Source organism: Protomyctophum parallelum (genome assembly GCF_964188405.1).
Source record: "Protomyctophum parallelum genome assembly, chromosome: 1".
NCBI lineage: Eukaryota > Metazoa > Chordata > Actinopteri > Myctophiformes > Myctophidae > Protomyctophum > Protomyctophum parallelum.
This window is the reverse complement of record NC_139697.1, coordinates 8,105,301-8,125,300: the sequence shown is the minus strand read 5'-3', so window position 1 is coordinate 8,125,300 and position 20,000 is coordinate 8,105,301. Positions and strand designations below refer to the sequence as shown.

The window sequence follows — 20,000 nt, the reverse complement described above, 5'->3', positions numbered from 1 at the left end:
CATTGTAGGTTATGCCCCCTGCGGTCACCAGCAGGGTTGCCCATATGCCTTCCAACCTGCAAGTGCATGTACTTTTATTTATTTTTCTAAATCTTTTCATTGAAAGTTTTACTGAAAGTCATCTCAGCATCGGGTAGACACAGTAATAGTCATGATCACAGATTACATTCCTTGGGTAATATGACACATTTAAAGTTAATTCAATGTGTGTAATAGGTACAGAGATAAATAATAAAGTGACTATGCCACTGAACACCCCAAGCCCCTCCCAGAAAGTAAAAGAAATATATTTTCTCTCCTTCATATCCCAATAATAATAATAAGCCAATTCCCAGTTCCCCTGCTTCTCTGTGAGTGGTCCATCCCTGCTAATCCCCACAGTAGGTCATTGGGAGGGTGAAGATAGTCACGGGTCTCCTCCGAGACCTCAAGCCACCAGCTTCTTTTCACCTGACAGTTATGAGCTTCACTAGGGGGGAGTGCATGTATTATTTTGGAGGGTCCAGCTTTGAGGGTGTAAACACAAACGCAACGTATGATGATAAGGGCGCCCCTCACTTCACACGACTGTGTGGGGCGACTGTGGCTCAGGAGGTAGAGCAGGTCGTCCAATGATCCATGGGTCGGCGGTTCGAATCCTGGCTCCTCCTGTCTACATGTCGAAGTGTCCTTGGACAAGACACTGAACCCCAAATTGCTCCCGATGTGCTGGTTGGTACCTGGTACCTGGCTTCCGCCGCAATCGGTGTATGAATGGGTGAATGTAATGCACAATCTATGTAAAGCGCCTTGGATAAAGGCGCTATATAAATGCACCATTTACCATTTACACAGGTGTAATTTATATTTTTTCATCCACTCTCATCCAGCACTTTTCTGAGCACTTTCAAGAAAGTAGAGTTGGGTGATTATGAAGTTTCCTCATAAGAGTGTTGTGTCGGTCGTGTTCTTTACAGAAAAAAATGTATTGATCCATTTGTAACTCTGAGAGTGTGTAACTTGTAACACTTGAGTGTCGGGTCCATTTGATTCCATTCGCACACTTCTCAGGGTTAGATTACACTCCAGATTTTAGAGTGTCGGCCCCCCACAGGCTTAATACTTACTCTTGGTTTCACTTTCCCCCTACAGCCCTCTGCTGTCATTTTGGATGCTATTATTAGTCTTAACACTCAAGATTTAATTTGAATATGCTTCATATCAAGAGTTGGAGAAGAGATCTTCTTCAGAGAGAGAGAGAGCACTGAGCCAGAGGTTCTCCCGAATACAATCCATTTTGTTTAGTGGTTTGGTGTTGTTCATTTCACTTGTTTGCCCTGCAGTAACAAACGAGTGGGCTGCTTACTGTACAGTATATGGGAATGGAATATGACATTAATTGGAAGTTTTTGGAGAGACAACTGGAGTGTGGGTGGTACTGGGTCGACAATAAGTTGTCAAAGTTGGTATCCTTGTCTCGTTTGCCAAATTCGTTGCCAAATTCTATAAAGCACAACTTCAGAGAGTGTCAGTGTTGGCCATTGCCAACAGGTTCATTTTGGATTTAGAGTGACATCTGTCTTTCTGCGAAAAAATCACATTGCACAGTCTCTTGCAATTCAGAAAATAGAAAAATAACTCATCAAGACATGTTGTTGGATGTTCTAGTGGGAGTGAAATACATAAAAGAATACATCAAATAATCGTTGAAAAACATTCTAGGTGGTCGTTGGGTCAATACCACATTATCACTATAAAGGGCCGTCCACACCTAGCATGATAACTCCATCAATGCTTTATTTCAGACCCAGAGAGATCCATATTACAGAGAATAAATAAATAAAATAAATACAAAACCGTATAAATCACAGTAGAAAAAAAATGCAGACAGGTCTGCCAGTGCTTCCACCATTTGGAAGAGAATCTATACAAACTGTATACAGGGTTACAGCAGTAATGATGTCATTTTCTGACAATTGCTCTTCACATACATTTATACATCATGTTTCTTAAAACTTCAGGGCAAATAACTATAATCATAATTATTATGTTCTACAAATTGCTGTAACTGAAGTGGATATAAGAGTCCAAGCCACAACTGTAATGATGACAGTGGCGAACAATATGTTGGGATCACTTCCAGAGTGGATCTGATGAACGATTCGACCAGATACACTGAGAGGCCAATTAAAATCCTTCCACATTTACAGGGCTCAATCTATCACCTTACAGGATGTTATTGTTCATCAGTATGGATAGTCATCATTATCTTTATAGTTTTTTTTCTTGGCGTGGCCCTTATTCCTCTGATTAGGTTACCGTTCAACATAACGAAATACAGTACATACACGCTATAAACACAGTGTATATAGTGTGTATATGTACTGTATCGTGAATTGATGTTGAATTGGCACACGATCCTTTGAGCGAATTAGGAGCCAGTATTTGACAAAGGACCCCTCCCTTCCCCCTCCTTGTTTTTTCCCAGCAGCCTCTGCGTGAGCTCCTCCAACGTAACTCCTGCTAGCGTGGTGCTGCTGTCCACCTCCTTCTCCACTCTTCCTCCTCCTCCTCTCCTCTCTCCTCCTCCTCCCTTCACACAGCTGATGCCCAGGTACACTGGCATGCCTCCACCTCCTTCTCCACTCTTCCTCCTCCTCCTCCTCTCCTCTCTCCTCCTCCTCCCTTCACACAGCTGATGCCCAGGTACACTGGCATGCCTGCACCTCCCTCGCTTTTCCTTCTTTCACTATACTCCACTCATTCAGTGCCATGGATATTTAACCCAAATAGCCAGCTATAGGAGTACCACACATTTTATTTCTTTTCGTCTTCACTACGATTCATGCACCCCGGACCGTTTATAATGGGAGCGCCATTTTCTGCGCTATCGCAAAATGAATCCGCTTGTAAATCTGATTATGTAATCCATAGTTGGAGCCAATTGAAAATTCAATGGCTGGGACATCAAAAGTGGAATGATCCAGGAAGAGAAACTAAAATCATTATTTTCTCCCCATCTCATTTATCGTTCCCTGTATTCCGTCCAACTACCATGACCTCTCTGCCACGTCTCAATCTATAAGCTCATTAACAAAGAATTTATAAAAGCAAGCTCATCCATTTGCATCCACAAAACGGTTTAGCTCTGCAGACGTCAAAAGGCATGGCGACCAGCATGATCACTCAATAGAGTGTATACTTCTGCCAACACCACCATGCACGTGTCAGGATGTAAATAGGACTGATTGACATTTTTGAGCGGTGCCAACCGCTCCGCACCAGATGTACTGTAACCCCTATCCTTTGGCTCACTCCCAGCAGATTGACAGCTCCACAACTTCTCTCAGCTTCACAGCACTTATTGCCAACTCTGTTAAACAACAACAGCACATGATATGTGCGGTTGCACTGGTTGGTGGTGTGGTGTGAAAGACTCATCATCGGCCGTATACATTCGTTCGATATTGTTGGAGCATATGCCGAAGTATTTGCACCTTTTGATCCATGAAAATCCCCCTGACAATAGTCCCATGGTTTGTTGCCGAGCCAAAAAATAATCCACCGTCGCGGAAGAACAACAAACGGTAATGGCGGATGGATCCCAGTGTAAAACCTCGTTCACTTGCATTGAACTCATTTTCCCAGAAGCCCTTGCAAGCCAGTGGATAGGTCGATTTCCGGTTACATCATCATAACGTGTCACGATGTCCGCGACAAAGCCGGATTTTCATAACAATAATCAGAAAACCAAGTTCTACCTATTTCCACTATCCTGTAATTTCCCTGCCTCTTGGCTTCCTCAGCCCTGCATGGTCCCTTCTCTGCTTCCCATCCCATGTATACCCCTTTATTCTCAATTACCCCTCTATCTTGTCTTCCTTAGCCCAAATCCATTCATTTTTTTTACCCTGCTCTATACGACTTTTTACAAAGCCATCTCACCCCTCTTTGCTCCTTCTCCCTCATCTTCCCTTTTACTGGCAAGACCCTTCCCCTTTACTGTGTGTCCCCTGCCCCTATCTCTGACCCCCTGGCCTGAGGGTCTGTGCAGTGTGTTATGTACCTGCTGGTGGCTTTGTGACAGACGGGGTTCTGACTGAGCGTGTCTACAGGCTTGCTGCCATGCAGGATGTCACCCTCACTCTCTATCACATGTGTGTACGTATCACAATACGTACACACACACACACACACACACACACACACACACACACACACACACACACACACACACAGTGATCAACCAGTTTGCCTGTCCACTTTACTTGTTAATAGGATACTGTAGCGGTTCCAACCTCTCTCTCAATGTTTCTTTCTCTCTATCTCGCTCGCACACACACACACACACACACACACACACACACGCACAGGTGCGCACATGCACACTCTCTCTCCCTCCCTCTCTACTTCCGTGACCTGTTAACCCTGCTCATTTAACACTGAGATCGTGGTCGGCTCTCTCTACTCTTTAGAACCCCATGGTTATAGAGAATGGACGTGCATGTGCATCTGTACAGTAGATACCTGTACTGTATATCTGTTTGTGTGCCTTAATACACGTGTGCCTCTCTGCGTGCCTCTGTGTGTGCATACGTGCGCGCACCTCAGTTTGTTTCCGATTCCCACAGCTCCCCAGGTTGACACAACATAGAGAATAACATTAACGTATCAGTTTCACGCCGAGTCGGTCTGCCGCGCGTTTCCGGAGCTCAGTCAATATCAGGGTTGGATATTCAGCTCGTCTGCACCTCTGATCTCACCGCTGCTCATCAGCTCCGTCGCATCGGGGGGTCTGTCTGAATGCCTGTCTTTATCTTTTTCCATTTCCAATCTCGGCCCTGCTGTCTCTCTCCCCTTACTGCCCCCCCACACATCTCTCGCGGAGCCATGGCTTACCATTCAGGATCTGTTATGGGTGGGAGATACAGCTGCGTCTGATGTTTGTGCGGCTGGGCTAAAGTCACTGTCTGATGCCTGTGTTTTTGTTTGTTTGTCCTCCTAGACAATGCGGATACAGCAAGGCCTCGCAAGAGGGAGATGAGGAACTCTACTTTCAATGTAAGTCACGCTGTGTGTGTGTGTGTGTGTGTGTGTGTGTGTGTGTGTGTGTGTGTGTGTGTGTGTGTGTGCGTGTGCGTGTGCGTGTGCGCGCGCTCACGTTTTGGTGGAACCGTTCTGTGTACCAATGTTTGTGATTCGGTACTCTTATTGTATGTATATCTGTTTATTGCACAGTATTTATGCATGTTCTGGAATACTCTGTGGAGACTGTACAATATTATGCAGTATAATCCAGTCTTCATGGATGCATGTGTTTATTGTACATAAAAGTATGTAGTGTGTGTGTGTGTGTGTGTGTGTGTGTGCATGTGTGTGTGCACCCATAAGCACATGCAACCAATTAGACTTTGACTACCACCACAGCGTTAATTGTTAATTCTCAGTATGTTCAGTGAGCCATGTTGTCCATGAAGTACACCCGCTGGACATGATGTTAGTGTGTCGCAGTGACGTACCCCCAATCCAACCCTTGGTGCTGAGTTGCAACTGACAAGCAGGGAGGCATTGGGTCCCATTTTCAGTCTTTGGACAGCCGGGGGATTGAACCCCGACCGGCTCCCAGTCTCAGGGCGGACACTCTAACCACAAGGCCACTGAGCTGGTTTAATGTGTGTATTTTTATGCCTAGTTTTTTGCTCCATCATATGACCGCGTGGTGTGCCAAAAGAATACTGTGCTATTTTCAGCACACGACAACACCATCGTACGACAAAGTCTAAATCAGGCTTTTCAGCCAAGTAAAACTGCACGGATGCTCTCCATTAGATGAGGTGGAGGACAGAATGTGATGGAGAGAGAATGAAATGGGGGGGATGAGGCAGAAATAAAAAGGCAGGGGAGGGAGAGGGAGAGACGGAAGGTAGAGAGACTGGGGGTTTGTTACTGAAAGCGACAGAGCTCTAAAAACACGAAAGCTGGCAGCAGACATTGTGCTTCTGTTCTCGGAACAGCGGATACTCTGTATTAAATGTTTAAGTTGTAGTACAGGGCTCTGCGAGCCTTTCTGTTTAACTTGGCCCATGAAAGCTCCCTGCGGAGGATTTTGTTCGACAATGACAGAGTGGAACTGCTTTGACATATCACTTTGTGTGTGTGCGTGTGTGTTCATTCAGTATGCATGCCCTAGGTGTGTGCATGCATACACATGCGTGCATGCATTTGTATGTGTGTGCTACTTTTCTCATTATACACACATTTTGGGGAAATATTCACAAGTTATGTTTTCATTGTTTAATCCACGTTTTTCATACGGGCAATCCACCGGAAAGAATGGGATATGAGACGCGTTTTGATGGCGTCATCGTAAAAAGGTCCGTCGCTCCGACGTGCAAGGGGTTATGGGAAATTGAGTCCCCATTGTTTACAATGGAAGAGCTGCCTAGCAGGCGGGGCACGGCTGCCCCATCCGGTCTGTTGTTGTGGTCGGCACTTTGGAATATTGTTCAACACTACAACATTTTACACCGTTTTAAAGTGAAGTGAAAGTAAAGCAACTCAGCGATCGGTGCACTGGCTGTTCAAAGGTAACTTTAAACGGCCGTAAATTGTAGGCATTCAAGCTATTAATATCTACAGCTTTCTAAGGTCTCTGGAGATGTTTACCTGACGAGTAACAACCTGCAGGCATGCTGCCGGGACTAGACACCTGCCCAAACAAAGACATGTGCTTGCAACACAGACGCGCTTGCACATGCATACTCAGAAGACAGACACATTCTGCTGTTGTTCACTTGCACCAGTGGTTCTCAGAGTGGGGTCCAGGAACCCTCAGGGTTCCTTCAGGACCCAAATGGACCCTTACAGGTCTGTAGCTCTGAGAGTTATGGGGGTCCTTGAAATCAAAAAGTTTGAGTACCACAGAATTAAATGCAAATACACACACATGCCATTAGTGGGACGCTGGACTCCTTATTCTCTGGCTGCCTCTGTGAACGTACTGTAGTTCTGTAAGGGAGTCGTCTCTCAAGCCAGTCTGTCACTTCCACAATGTTCCAATAATGCTCCAGAGACATTCTGCAATCCCACCGGGTAAAAGTTGCCATGAGGAAGCTCTCATCCTCCACCAGAAGGTGACAGTTAACTCTTTCTGAATTTTTCAGAGTTCAGAAATGGCTGAATCAAAAATGTCTTTTGGTATATCCATGCATGTCTGCTTAGCACCTGATGTCTCGACTCACCCATTTGACTTCTGATTATCAATTGGTATTTGGTAGCCAATGTGTCTGTCTGGATAGAGCAGCAAGGGGCGAGTGGACTTAAACCATATGAACCCTAGCATCCCTATGCTAGCATCCCTATTCTCGTAACGTAATAGGCTAACGTTCAACAAAAATGCCAGATTGACAAGCTCAGAGTGCGCTTGGTTGGTTCCTCTTGCTATTTGACAAACGAATGACAAGAGTTTTAAGTGATTAATGACCGAGTGTCTTAACTGATTCGGTTGAAGGGAGAAAGAATGCACAGCTCTGAGTTGGTTGAGACTGAGAGCGTGATTCGAGAGACGGAGGGACAGAGACATGTAGGCGAGGGGATAGAGATAGACAGGCAGACAGACTCTTCTTATCACACCATCATTCCACATTCAGCTGTCGCTCAGACCACTAGTTTTACATCCCAGTATTTTCTAAGTGACCTAGAATCATGCATTGGAAAAGGGAGGGAGGATCAAGACTTGTGCTGTAATTTACATTAACAGATTCGTTTGTAACAGTAGATGTCCCATTATATGTGTGTGCAAGCATGCATGTGAGAGGGACAGAGGGGTATTTTTACTGTGTACGATTTGAGGCATTATATAAATCTGTGGGATAACGTACACTCCAGTGCATACTGTGCCCTCATGCAACCGTGCGTGAATATCCTTCAGTTTCCCCTCAATCGCTTGTGGCCGTGACACAATTAACCCTGAAACCAATCACCCACAAGACATACAGTAGAGCAGAATGAGTGTGTGTTGTGTGTGTGTGTGCGCATCAATCAATAAGCTGTTATGAGGCAGGCAGTGTATACGACTGTTGAGGGTCGATTCCCGGGCTGTAATCACATTTCAGCTCAAACCTCAGGCAGGCTTTTCTGGAAGCACTAGGCCTCTTTCTGAAAGAGTATAGAGCGTCGCAGGCGATCCCGCCCCCTTTCATGACGACGACTGGCCCAGGAAATAATTCCCCATTCATTTTTCTCAGACATTTCAAAAAGTCTTTATTTAAAGACCTTTAAAGCCGCAGACGAAGCCAACTCTGAATGTGACAAATCATGACAACAAACAAATAATTACAAAGAAGAAAAACAACCCTGCCCTTTTTTTCTTCTTTCCAATTATTTGTTCGGCCCAAAATATTGTGTTTGTTGTCATGATTTGTCACGATCCGAGTTGGCTTTGTTCGAGGCTTAGTACAGATCTTTAAATAAATACTTTTTGAAATGTCTATGGGAAAAATGCATGGGGATTTATTTCCTGGGCCAGGCGTCGTCATGAAAAGGGGGGGACTGCGACGCTCTATAGCCCTATATGTACTTTGTCATGCAATGAATGGTGTTCTAAAATCGTGTAAACACAATAGAAGGTCAGACTGCTCGCGGCTTCATTGTGTGCAGTGAAAGTTCAAGATCAATTCACATAAATTCGCAAATGTCTTTCTTTCTTTCTTTCTTTAAGCCAATCAATTCTCCCAATTCTGAACTAACAATTCAAACGACATATGTGGAGGGGGTCATCAGCGTCGTTATTCTGACGGCGCATTGGTCTGACTCACAGCATTATTAACCCTGTCCCTAAATCTAACCCTAACCCCATTACTATAACCCTGTCCCTAAATCTAACCCTAACCCCATTACTATAACCCTGTCCCTAAATCTAACCCTAACCCCATTACTAACCCTGTCCCTAAATCTAACCCTAACCACATTACTATAACCCTGTCCCTAAATCTAACCCTAACCCCATTACTATAACCCTGTCCCTAAATCTAACCCTAACCCCATTACTAACCCTGTCCCTAAATCTAACCCTAACCCCATTACTAACCCTGTCCCTAACCCTAACCCCATTACTAACCTTGTCCCTAAATCTAACCCTAACCCCATTACTAACCCTGTCCCTAAATCTAACCCTAACCCCATTACTATAACCCTGTCCCTAAATCTAACCCTAACCCCATTACTAACCCTGTCACTAAATCTAACCCTAACCCCATTACTAACCTTGTCCCTAAATCTAACCCTAACCCCATTACTAACCCTGTCCCTAAATCTAACCCTAACCCCATTACTAACCTTGTCCCTAAATCTAACCCTAACCCCATTACTAACCCTGTCCCTAAATCTAACCCTAACAAAGCCGCGTTGTCAGACTAATATAATGCACCGCCGGAATTTTGAGCGGGTCCCATGTGGAGTTGGTAGCTTTGGCTGACCTATATTGCTTGTTAGAAAAGGAATTGCTTGTTAGAAAAGGGAAATACAATAGATGCTGAATAAATACAAAATAATACATTTTATGTCTGACAGAAATCTCAAAGTGCATAACAAATCGCATACATTTAGAAATAACAAACTGTAGGCATTGTTTTGCATCGCATTATTTTGAGTAAGTTAGGCTTTGCTGCTGAGACTTTAAGTTGCCATCACATTGTTAGAGCATCAGTATCTGTAGTGTATACCATCAACAACATAAAATATCAATACTGGAGCTCAACAAAACCTCTCTGCCTGTCCTTCCAGTCTGAGGAGTCCACAAGGCCAAACAAAAACTGAATAGCACCAGACACCGCACAGAAACACAGATCATGTAGGGTTATTGTTGTTGTTAGACTAAGACCTTCTGTGTGTGCTTATGCGCTGTGCATTGTGAAAATGAATGCTGCTGGCACACTGTAGATTTATTATCCATTTCCCTGTCCAGTTGTCATGTACTAATACCTCTCTAGGTAAGGTCTCTGCATCCATTCTCTATAACGGAGAGTTTACCTTTCTGCTTGAATGTCTGCATTTTCTATATCTCTACTAACTGTGTGTGTGTGTGTGTGTGTGTGTGTGTGTGTGTGTGTGTGTGTGTTCGTTCGTTCCACCATTCCAGTTAAGATCCCGACACGGAGGACGTACATTGATCCAGAGACCTGTGAGGACCTTCTCCAGGCGGTCCATGCGTTTGCCAAGGAGCTGGACAACTCCAGCATCAAGATAGAGAGGATCGTCCACACAGGTACAAACGTGTACCGTAAAATGCAGAGTGTAAGGCGACGGTCTCCAGTCCTGCTGCCTTCTCACTTTTTATTAAGCTTAAACAGTGAATGAAAACGCTGTAGAGCGCATGCCAGGTGGCGGTGACGCACTGCCAGCTAGACCAGGCACGCATGCATACTAGAACCACTTCCGTTCTGCTTCCTATCACAAGGCTGTTTGTTTACATCATGGTTTACATTCACCAATGCGGCGGCTCGCTAATCGCTATATTTGTATTTGTAGGATGAGCGGGGCGAGGGAGCGCTTGCTCATTCTAGGAACTCCCCCAAGCTACGTGAGCTGACGTGAGCCATGATGTCACACGTTTTGCAGATTCATCGGCGGACTGTTTTCAAAGATTTTTCACTCTGGAAGGAGTATTCACTTTGTTGCGTTTTCAACGTTCGTCTAAACTAACCCCTGCAAACGATATACTTTATTTTGCCGTTTTCTATGGAACCCATTTTCATGTTAAAGGGGCCTTAATCTAGCCCTGAGATGTCATACTTTATATAACGGTATAGCAGAGACTAATTCAGGTTTTCAAGTGGCTCAAGAGGATGGTCCCTTTGCGCTCGAAGCAGCAAACCATTTTTGTCATAGCATTTTTTTTTTTTTTTTTTTTTTTTTTTTTTTAAGATATTTTTTTGCGGCTTACGCCTTTATTGATTTTTTAAGGGATAGAAAGTAGGCTGACAGGAAACGGGAGAGAGATGGGGGGATGACATGCGGTAAAGGCCGTGTCGGGTCCGGGAGTCGAACCCGCGGCACACCGCGACTGGATCACCAGTCCGGTGCCCAGACCGTTACGCTACGGCCTGGGCCTGTCATAGCATTTTCTACTGTATTATACGTCAAAACGATGTCACGGCATAAGAGACTCTTCTTTAAGTAAGTGTAGGATTTTGGTAGAAGTGCAGGGACTACCAAACCTGTCCTCCTTGTTTAAAGCTGTTCAAACCCCGGGTTTCCCGGACAAGAGACAGTTTCCACCACTCTGAGCTTCAAGCAGTTCAACTTGTCAACCAGGTGTCCCAAGTCCCAACCAAACCCACACCAGGCTCTAAAGTTTTCAATGGAAGAGCAGGGAGACCGCACCTCCAACTACTGCAGATATTCTATTGTGTTCATTTAAAATACTCTCCCATGCAGATTGGTTAGACTATTGATTTATTCATTAAAATAAGTTCCAGGTTGCAGCTTTAAATATGTAGAATTCAACCACAGAGAGGAAACACTGCGTGGGTACCGTCTGCTGCCAGCGACAGTCATCTGTTGAGATGATGCCTATTTATTTTGTCCCTCTTTGATGTTCCTTTGAACTCTTTGGATTTCACGTTGGCCTGGCCTCTCCTCTCTCTCTCTCCTCTCCTCTCCTCTTCTCTTCTCCCAACAACGCATGTTTGTTCATTTGCGTCATTGCTTTCTGTCCTTTCTTTGCACCATTTCTCCATGTCTGCTTCAGTAGACCCCCCCCCCCCTTATCTCTCTCTCTCTCTCTCTCTCTCTCTCTCTCTCTCTCTCTCTCTCTCTCCTCCCCCTCCTTCCTTCCTACTAACCCCCATCTAATCCCTTGCGGTCCCATTTTGATCTTGGCACAGACGCACAGACACATTACGATATCAGTCTCCGCACCCCCCTCCCCTCTCTCTCTCACCGTTTCCTCTGGCCTGCTTTACCAAATGGTGGAGAGAGGGCATCGTCTCACTGCCTCCTGTCTGACTGTCTCCCCCTACAGGTGACTTTGGGGAAGTGTGTCGCGGCTGCCTGAAGCTGCCCAGTAAGAGGGAGCTTCCGGTGGCCATAAAGACGCTGCGGGCCGGCTGCTCGGACAAGCAGCGGCGCTCCTTCTTCAGCGAGGCGGGCATTCTGGGACAGTTTGACCACGCCAACATCATCAGACTGGAGGGCGTCATCACCAGTGGTAAGGAGAGAGAGAGAGAGAGAGAGTGCACATCGACATCTTGATGTTGAGGGCACGGTGATTGAGAGTGTAGTGTGTGTGTGTGTGTGTGTGTGTGTGTGTGTGTGTGTGTGTGTGTGCTACTGCTTACAGTATGTGGTACATGCAGGTACCTTATTTGAGGAGGCTGGGAGGAGGAGAAGAGAGGTGTAAAGGGAATGACGATGGAGGGAGGGAGGGAGGGAGGGAGGATGTGGGGAGGGGAGGGGACAAATCGTATGCCAGTTTGTACTATGGACGACAAAAGAATAAGAAGTTTTACGGAGAGAGAGAGAGAGAGAGAGAGAGAGAGAGATACAAGCTTTCATCAAGCTTTCATTTTCCGCTGGCGGATTACAATTGATCTCCTGTAAAGTGAAGAAGGGCTAGTTTGAGTGAATGGAAGAGAGGATGAAAAGCGGTGAAATGAAGGAGGGGGTGAGGAGGAGAGAAAGCAGAGAGGAAGACGAGATAAAGGTTAATGGGAATGGCAGGTGAAGGAAGAGGCGTTAAAGAGTTTCTCAAGTCTTTACACTACTGGGCAGCCTGTGTGTGTGTGTGTGTGTGTGTGTGTGTGTGTGTGTGTGTGTGTGTGTGTGTGTGTGTGTGTGTGTGTGTGTGTGTGTGTGTGTGTGTGTGTGTGTGTGTGTGTGTGTGTGTGTGTGTGTGTGTGTGTGTGTGTGTGTGTGTGTGTGTGTGTGTGTGTGTGTGTGTGTGTGTGTGTGTGTGTGCCCGTATGAGCGGATAGGCACTGTGCCCGAACACACACTGTGCTCAGTAGGATGGCAGCAGATGTGCAGGCTACAGTAATTGATGCTAGAGACCCAGCGGAGGCTTGAAATCCACTCTAATCTCTCCCATGCCTACATGCACGCACGAATACGCACATGCACACACACAAATGCACACACGAACGCACACAAGCTAACACATCAGCTCACACTCTCCCTGTTAATGACACACACAAGCTGAAGAAAAAAAATTGCCCACACACCTGCTTGTATCTCCTCACAATTCAGACGCACGCATGCACACACGCACACCTCCAAATCACCTGCATTACACCACTTACCCCCCACCAGCCCTCCAATCAGCCCACCTGCGAACACATCCTCCTGCCTCCTCCCTCTTCTCCTCCCCCTGCTGGTCTGCTCCTCCCACAACACCACCCCCTAGGTTGCATGTGTGTTTTTATCTATGGTTGTGTGTGTATGTGCTTGCACGTTCTGGACAAAGCAGACACCACGCACTATGCTGTAGCTATTATAAACAAGAATGACTCTCAGTAATAATTGACTGAGAGTCAATTATGACTGACAAGCTCGCCCATTTTCGTTAGATTCCGACGCTCTTTTGTTTGTTCACTCACTGTGTTTTCTTATGGTTGTCCTGTAGCTCCACTTAGCTCATACCATTAGCTTCTGTTAGCTAATGTTGCCACTCGCTCCGTGTTCCAGTGTCCAGAGTATGCATGGGTTTTATGCTGTTCAGACTATCATTGGTTTAGGAGGCAGCCAATCATGACTAGGTCGCCACTAAAGTCGCCTCTAAAGTCGTCTTTACGGTCGTCAGTAGTGGTGGGTGCAAATGTAGTCCAGGTGCTTTTTCAAGCACCTGTCCACACCACAACTAATTATTTCGAATACAGTGGTGAATGATAAAGATTATGGTTGTATTGCTAAAGTGAAAGTGCCTCTCTGCCCTCCCTTCTCCCACTCTGAGTATCTCCACCGTGTCATCTCATCCTAAGCTGGTATTTAGCTACAAGCTGCCCGGTTAATGAGCCAACAAATGATGTGAGCCTCCAGCTGACCTAGCTTGTCCTCTCCAGTCCAAAGCGTGTTCAGCAGCCTCACCTGTGAATCCTTACCTCCCATCTCATCCGGTCCAACACAACCAAACCCACCCCTCACCACTTCCCTGTTTCTCCTCCATTGGCTGCATGCGTCGTTCAAAGGGAAGACTCACCACAGGGTGTGTCATTAGAGACAGAACCCTGCTGTTCGCTAAACACCTTGTTAGGGTTGCTTGGATAACTGTGGAACAAGACTAAGGGGCTAAAAGAGGAAAGGAGCCATTGATGTCGCAGGATGCTGCTGCTGTGGCAGAATGCGTACCACTTTGAGACTTATTTTTGTTAAAATAAGTGTGAAATAGAAGTATATTCTGATAGTACTCATTGATAATATAGTTTTTGTTCAGTAACAGGAGTCTCCCCATCTCTCCTCCTCTTTAGTAAACAGAAAATGCATGTTCAGCTCAGGATACCTATTTTATCCAATCAGGAGAGAGACTTGCACAGAATACAGATTGAACAAGTGAAATATGAAGGGATGGCACTAAGAAATGAACAGACAAAATTGGAGCTGGGACACTATAAAAAATGACACTGATGAATTGGTACTCCTTCCTGATTGCTTGAACATTTTCAATCGACTTGAATATGTATTTTCTGTTTATATTAAATAGGAGAGAAAGTGATTTCTCTCAGAATAATAGTGCTTTAACCTTTTAACATTTTTGATTCAAGCACAATTCTATTCAATTCCATTCGATTCTATTCTATTGGAATTGATCAGTTGGAACCATAGACTGTAAAAAATATGGACAAAGCGTTCGCCGGGTCTAACATGGACGTAAAATGAAGCCTGTTATTCCTGCACTGTAAGTCGCCATCTTTCTAGATCCGTTTGGTACCAGCTGGCCATTGGCTGGCTCCGTTTTGGACCAGCTGGCCATTGGCTGCCCAGACAACGAGGCGGGACTTCCCCCCTTCTTCTCCGTTGGTTTTTATTTTGACTCGAGTGGGAGGGGAATCCCGATCATAGACTGTAACGGTAGCCACGCCCCTCAGAACATACGCGATGGTTTTTTTTCTTTATGGTCATTTTTTTAATTAATGGGACCATAATTCTCCAAAAAGAATATTATGACATTAGAAATGAGACTTTAAACTAGTGACTGGAAGAAGAAAGTATTCATGACCATGTTTATTAAGGTAATACAGTCTAGGTGAAGTTGGGCCAAAATACATGGGCCTCTATGAAGCTATGGGGCTTTTTGGGTCCAGTCCAGCGCCACAACAGGCCATTATATGAACTACCGATTTCAAATGAGGCTTCACGAAATATCTGGCTGACTGCCCCCCTGGTTGGAACCCATATTGATCTGGATTTGTCCTTGTTAGCTCTTCCTATAACACAGCTGTGTGTGTATGGCTGTGTGTGGCTGTGGCTGTGTGTGTGTATGGCTGTGTGTGTGGCTGTGTGTGTACGGCTGTGTGTGTACGGCTGTGTGTGTATGGCTGTGTGTGTATGGCTGTGTGTGTATGGCTGTGTGTGTGTGTGTGTGTGTGTGTGTGTGTGTGTGTGTGTGTGTGTGTGTGTGTGTGTGTGTGTGTGTGTGTGTGTGTGTGTGTGTGTGTGCCTGCGGCAGTGTGTGTGCGTGCGTGGCAGTGGATCAGGAGGTAGAGTGACCGCTTGGGAATCGGAAGGGTCCTTGTTCGATCCTCAGCTAAGCCTCCACTGGGTTAGTGTTTAAGTGTCCTTGACCAAGACAAGGATTGCCGTCTCCGTTCAGCCTCCATTTGAAGTGTCATCAGTGCAGTTTGTTGAGTAGTAACCTCACGTCACTTTCCACCTCAGAGGAAAGCCTGGTCTGTGTTCCAAAAGCATCCATGTGATCCAGTCTAGGAGTGGTTTAGACCAAAAGAATAATAACAATAATAAAAAATAAACAAAAATACACTGGTTCTGGGGCCTGTTTCACGAAACTTGGATTAACTAATCCAGGATTTAGGCCAAAGCCAGGCTTTTTAAATCCTGATCTTTACAGCCTGGTTTATTCCATTCCACTAAAGCCAAGCGAGGCTCAGAATTGGTGGATTTGGCAAGCATCAGCAAGCCTTGCTTAATAGACAGTCTGGCTTTTTGTCTCTAGACCCATTATGTGGATCACAGATTTACTGATCCTTCTTCTTCATGGGGTATTAAGGCAGTTTGCATCCTTAATAGTTGCATTACAGCCCCCTTCTGTATATCTCATTATCTTTACTAATCTATTCAAGACTTACTGATACAAGGACTTAAGCTTCTAAAATAAATACTGCTGCTGTAATTAAAGAGAGAACATACTCTCAATAGTGGATAGACTGAATGATTAACTACCCCAAAAATATAGTTTACATTTTACCACTACTATTAACTTAAAACAGAATTCTTAATATTGTAAGCATAATGATATTGTCGCATTGTGATATTTGGCCATAACTCCCTCCTCTGAGGGAGCTACCTTTGGGGAAGGGGGTTGTTGTCCAGACAGGGGCCAGACTGGTGGGGGTCATGGGTTCATGTAGCATGCCAAAGTTTGTGCTATTGCCATTGAGAATGCATTGGGCGTTTAAGTTAAATAACTCAGAAACTACAAAACATTTCAAAGTAAAAAGTTCCAGCATGTGTCTCCACAGTAAGCTGAATTTTACAAAGTGTGAATGGAGTTTCTAGGTGAAAGTGATTTTTTGAAGTGCCACTATCTGCCTATAAATGTCTCAAATTTGAAAGCACTATATTTCTAAAACTATGAAACATTTCAAAGATTCCTTTTCAGTCCACCGTAGGATGAACCTTTGGTTTGAATGGGGTTTCTAGGTGTAAGTATGTAGGACTAGTAGAGTGGGTGAAACGTTACAATGGCAATATGTTGTAAAACAATGAGTAATGGTAATATTTAGTGGTTTTCACTTTTACAAAAAAAATAATAATAATATAATATAATTCTTCTTAACCGTGCACTTGCACGACAGCAAACCTATTCATGGGGAACATTCACCAAAAGCAGCTGATCTACAAGCTCACAAGCTGTCATGATGTTGTGCAGCCTATATATTTTGGTTATTTGATTTTATATAGTGCTTAAATTAGTCCTTTAATGCAGACCGATACAAATAAGGCAACATAAACCCATAATAATTGAATAATTCTGGAAAACATCATTGGTTTGTGATCAGTTTGACTGCTTAATGAACAGTAAAGACATCAGGATTAGGTTAAACCTGGCTGTTAGCCTGGTCCGGAGCAGGCTAAGTCCAAAGCATTAGTTTCCATGGTAACTAATGTAGCATCACTTTCATGAAACCGAATCAAGCCTCAACATATCCAGGTTAACTGGTTAAGTTAATCTGGCAAGATCAACCAGCTTTCATGAAACCGGTTAATCACTGATCCAGGATATATTAAGCCAGGATAAGTGTTAAAGCCCGGCTTAATCTCTAATCCAAGTTTCGTGGAACGGGCCCCTGGTAAGGTGATTCAGGTTTTTCGGCCTTACTTTGTTTTGATCTGCCCTGTTTGTTTCCAGTTGCTAAACTTGCTACGAGTTTGACTAAAAGATGGATATTACCAAACAAACTACTCCAAGAAGTACATGACATCAAGGCTTTTATTGGGTAGGCCCTGAAATGATGATCAATGCCCTTGTTCCGGAGGTGACTACAACATGACATATGTTCTTTCTGCTCCCGACCGGATCAGAAACGCAAAAATGGTATGCCTCCCAGACTAGGTGAGTAGTAATATAATAATCTGCTAGAGGCCCAATTGTGACTGTGAGTCAGAAATAACCTCTGACACTGTTATAGGATTGCAACAAAGAGCAATTTTAACAATGGTTCTGGGCTGACTCATTTCCCACTGCTACTTGTACCATTTCCATTAGCTTATTCAAAAGCCCACACAGTGTTCGTGTTAATTTAACTACAGTATGAGAGTGTAACGACTCTAGGTCAAAACGCATATGGCTGAACCATTTAGCCTACAAACGTTTTTACAACAACGCGTCATGTCACATCGTTTTGTGAGCTTCTACAGTAGATGGATGCTTTTTTTTGAAAAATCTTGACAAATCTCTTATAAATGGTAAATGGTGCATTTATATAGCACCTTTATCCAAGGTGCTTCACATAGATTGTGCATTACATTCACCCATTTACACACCGGAGGAAACCTTGCAAGGCACCAACTTGCACATCCGGAGCAATTAGTGGTTCATGTCTTGCTCAAGGACACTTCGACACTAACTCTGGGGGAGCCCGGGTTCGAACTGGGAACCTTGTGGTTCCCATCCAGCCACTCTACCCCTGAGCCACTGCCGCCCCAATATGGGCACAATATCTCCCCAAATGGGTGTCCACCGCCAAATACAAGTCAATTTGGTTGTCGCTTGACATGAAAATGTCAAGGAAAAAAAACAACAGTAATAGATCATCCAAGCTGCCTGAAATCCTGGGTCAGTATATGTACTCGACCATGGCCGTGCAAGTACCGCCAGCGTCCTCTTTGCTAGATTGACTGCTGAGCACAGCAGAGGCTAAAACTGTCAACTGGGGTTGTGTGAGTCCAAACACCTGCTGCTGCGTGTGCTATATACACTGTTACAGACAATTTGGATGTCTTTCATCTTATCAATCGTCATATTATGTGGCTATTACAGTGCCTGTTGGCATTTTATTTTATTTTCTCTCTTGCCAGATATGTTTATTACAAGGAAAGTGGTTATTATATATTCAAGACGCAGCTGTTTCCACAATCCCTCCACGTCCATATTTCTGTCACCTACAGCACAGCCTTACTTTCTCCAAGTTCTTCCTCGCTCCCAGACTTCTGCGGTGATTTAGTTTTCTCCAGATTTTCTTTTATTCAGTTTTTTTGTGAAATACTGAGTGGACCTCTCTTGCCATCTGTACTTTTGCAGAGTGTGTGTGTGTGTGTGTGTGTGTGTGTGTGTGTGTGTGTGTGTGTGTGTGTGTGTGTGTGTGTGTGTGTGTGTGCGCGTGTGCGTGTGCGTGTGCATGTGCGTGTGCGTGTGATGTCTGATGGAGAGAGAGGGGGCACATTTGCTCTGCATGAATGAACCCACGCGTACACAATGTACGTGTGGGTTGTACGGTGCACTCACACCTTCCCTCACCTGGATGTTAGAGGTGTCTGCACTGCCATGCTCTCTAATGGAGTAGCACTTCTCTCTCTCTGCTTAGCTGACCACAAACTCTGACCCCCCCTCCGCTCTCTGTCTCCTCGTCTCTCTCGTCCTCTGCCCTTTTTACTGCCTTTCCATGTGTCTTTGGTCAGTTTCTCTCTATTACTTACTTCCCTCTCCACTCCACTCCACTCCACTCAACCGACTCTGTCTTGTTGCTGCCATACTGTCATATACTGGAAGTAACAGCAATGTTTCTGCGGCTTTCTCACTATTCCAATCTCATGCTGTAACTGGTAAAGCCATGTACAAATACTAATAATGGCTAAGTAAAACAGTAAAACAAATACAAAATAATTGAAATGTAGCTACTCTTGCCACTGTGTGCAATCGAGTACCTTTTGTTTTTAATGATGTTATTTTGAGTGGATATCGCACTAGAAGTCAGAGCGCAGAGGTCACAAGAAAAGTAATTTCTGTTTGGTGGGCGACTTGGCACAAACAAGTATGGATCACGCATAACCCTTCCATTAGACAGAATACCCAGTGACCTTATACCTTATACCCTTCCATTAGACAGAATACCCAGTGACCTTATACCTTATACCTTATACCCTTCCATTAGACAGAATACCCAGTGACCTTATACCTTATACCTTATACCCTTCCATTAGACAGAATACCCAGTGACCTTATACCTTATACCCTTCCATTAGACAGAATACCCAGTGACCTTATACCTTATACCTTATACCCTTCCTTTAGACAGAATACCCAGTGACCTTATACCTTATACCTTATACCCTTCCATTAGACAGAATAC

At 44.6% G+C, this 20,000-nt stretch overlaps 1 protein-coding gene across 1 annotated transcript in view; it reads left to right on the top strand.

Annotated features, from left to right (window-relative positions):
- Window positions 1–20,000, top strand: part of epha10 (EPH receptor A10) — a gene marked incomplete at both ends in the record, with an annotated part of 222,557 nt that overhangs the window by 191,584 nt on the left and 10,973 nt on the right. Inside the window, 4 exon segments of the mRNA XM_083772484.1 lie at window positions 2,468–2,593; window positions 4,985–5,040; window positions 10,118–10,243; window positions 12,002–12,187. Coding sequence (XP_083628610.1) covers window positions 2,468–2,593; window positions 4,985–5,040; window positions 10,118–10,243; window positions 12,002–12,187 — 494 coding nt within the window.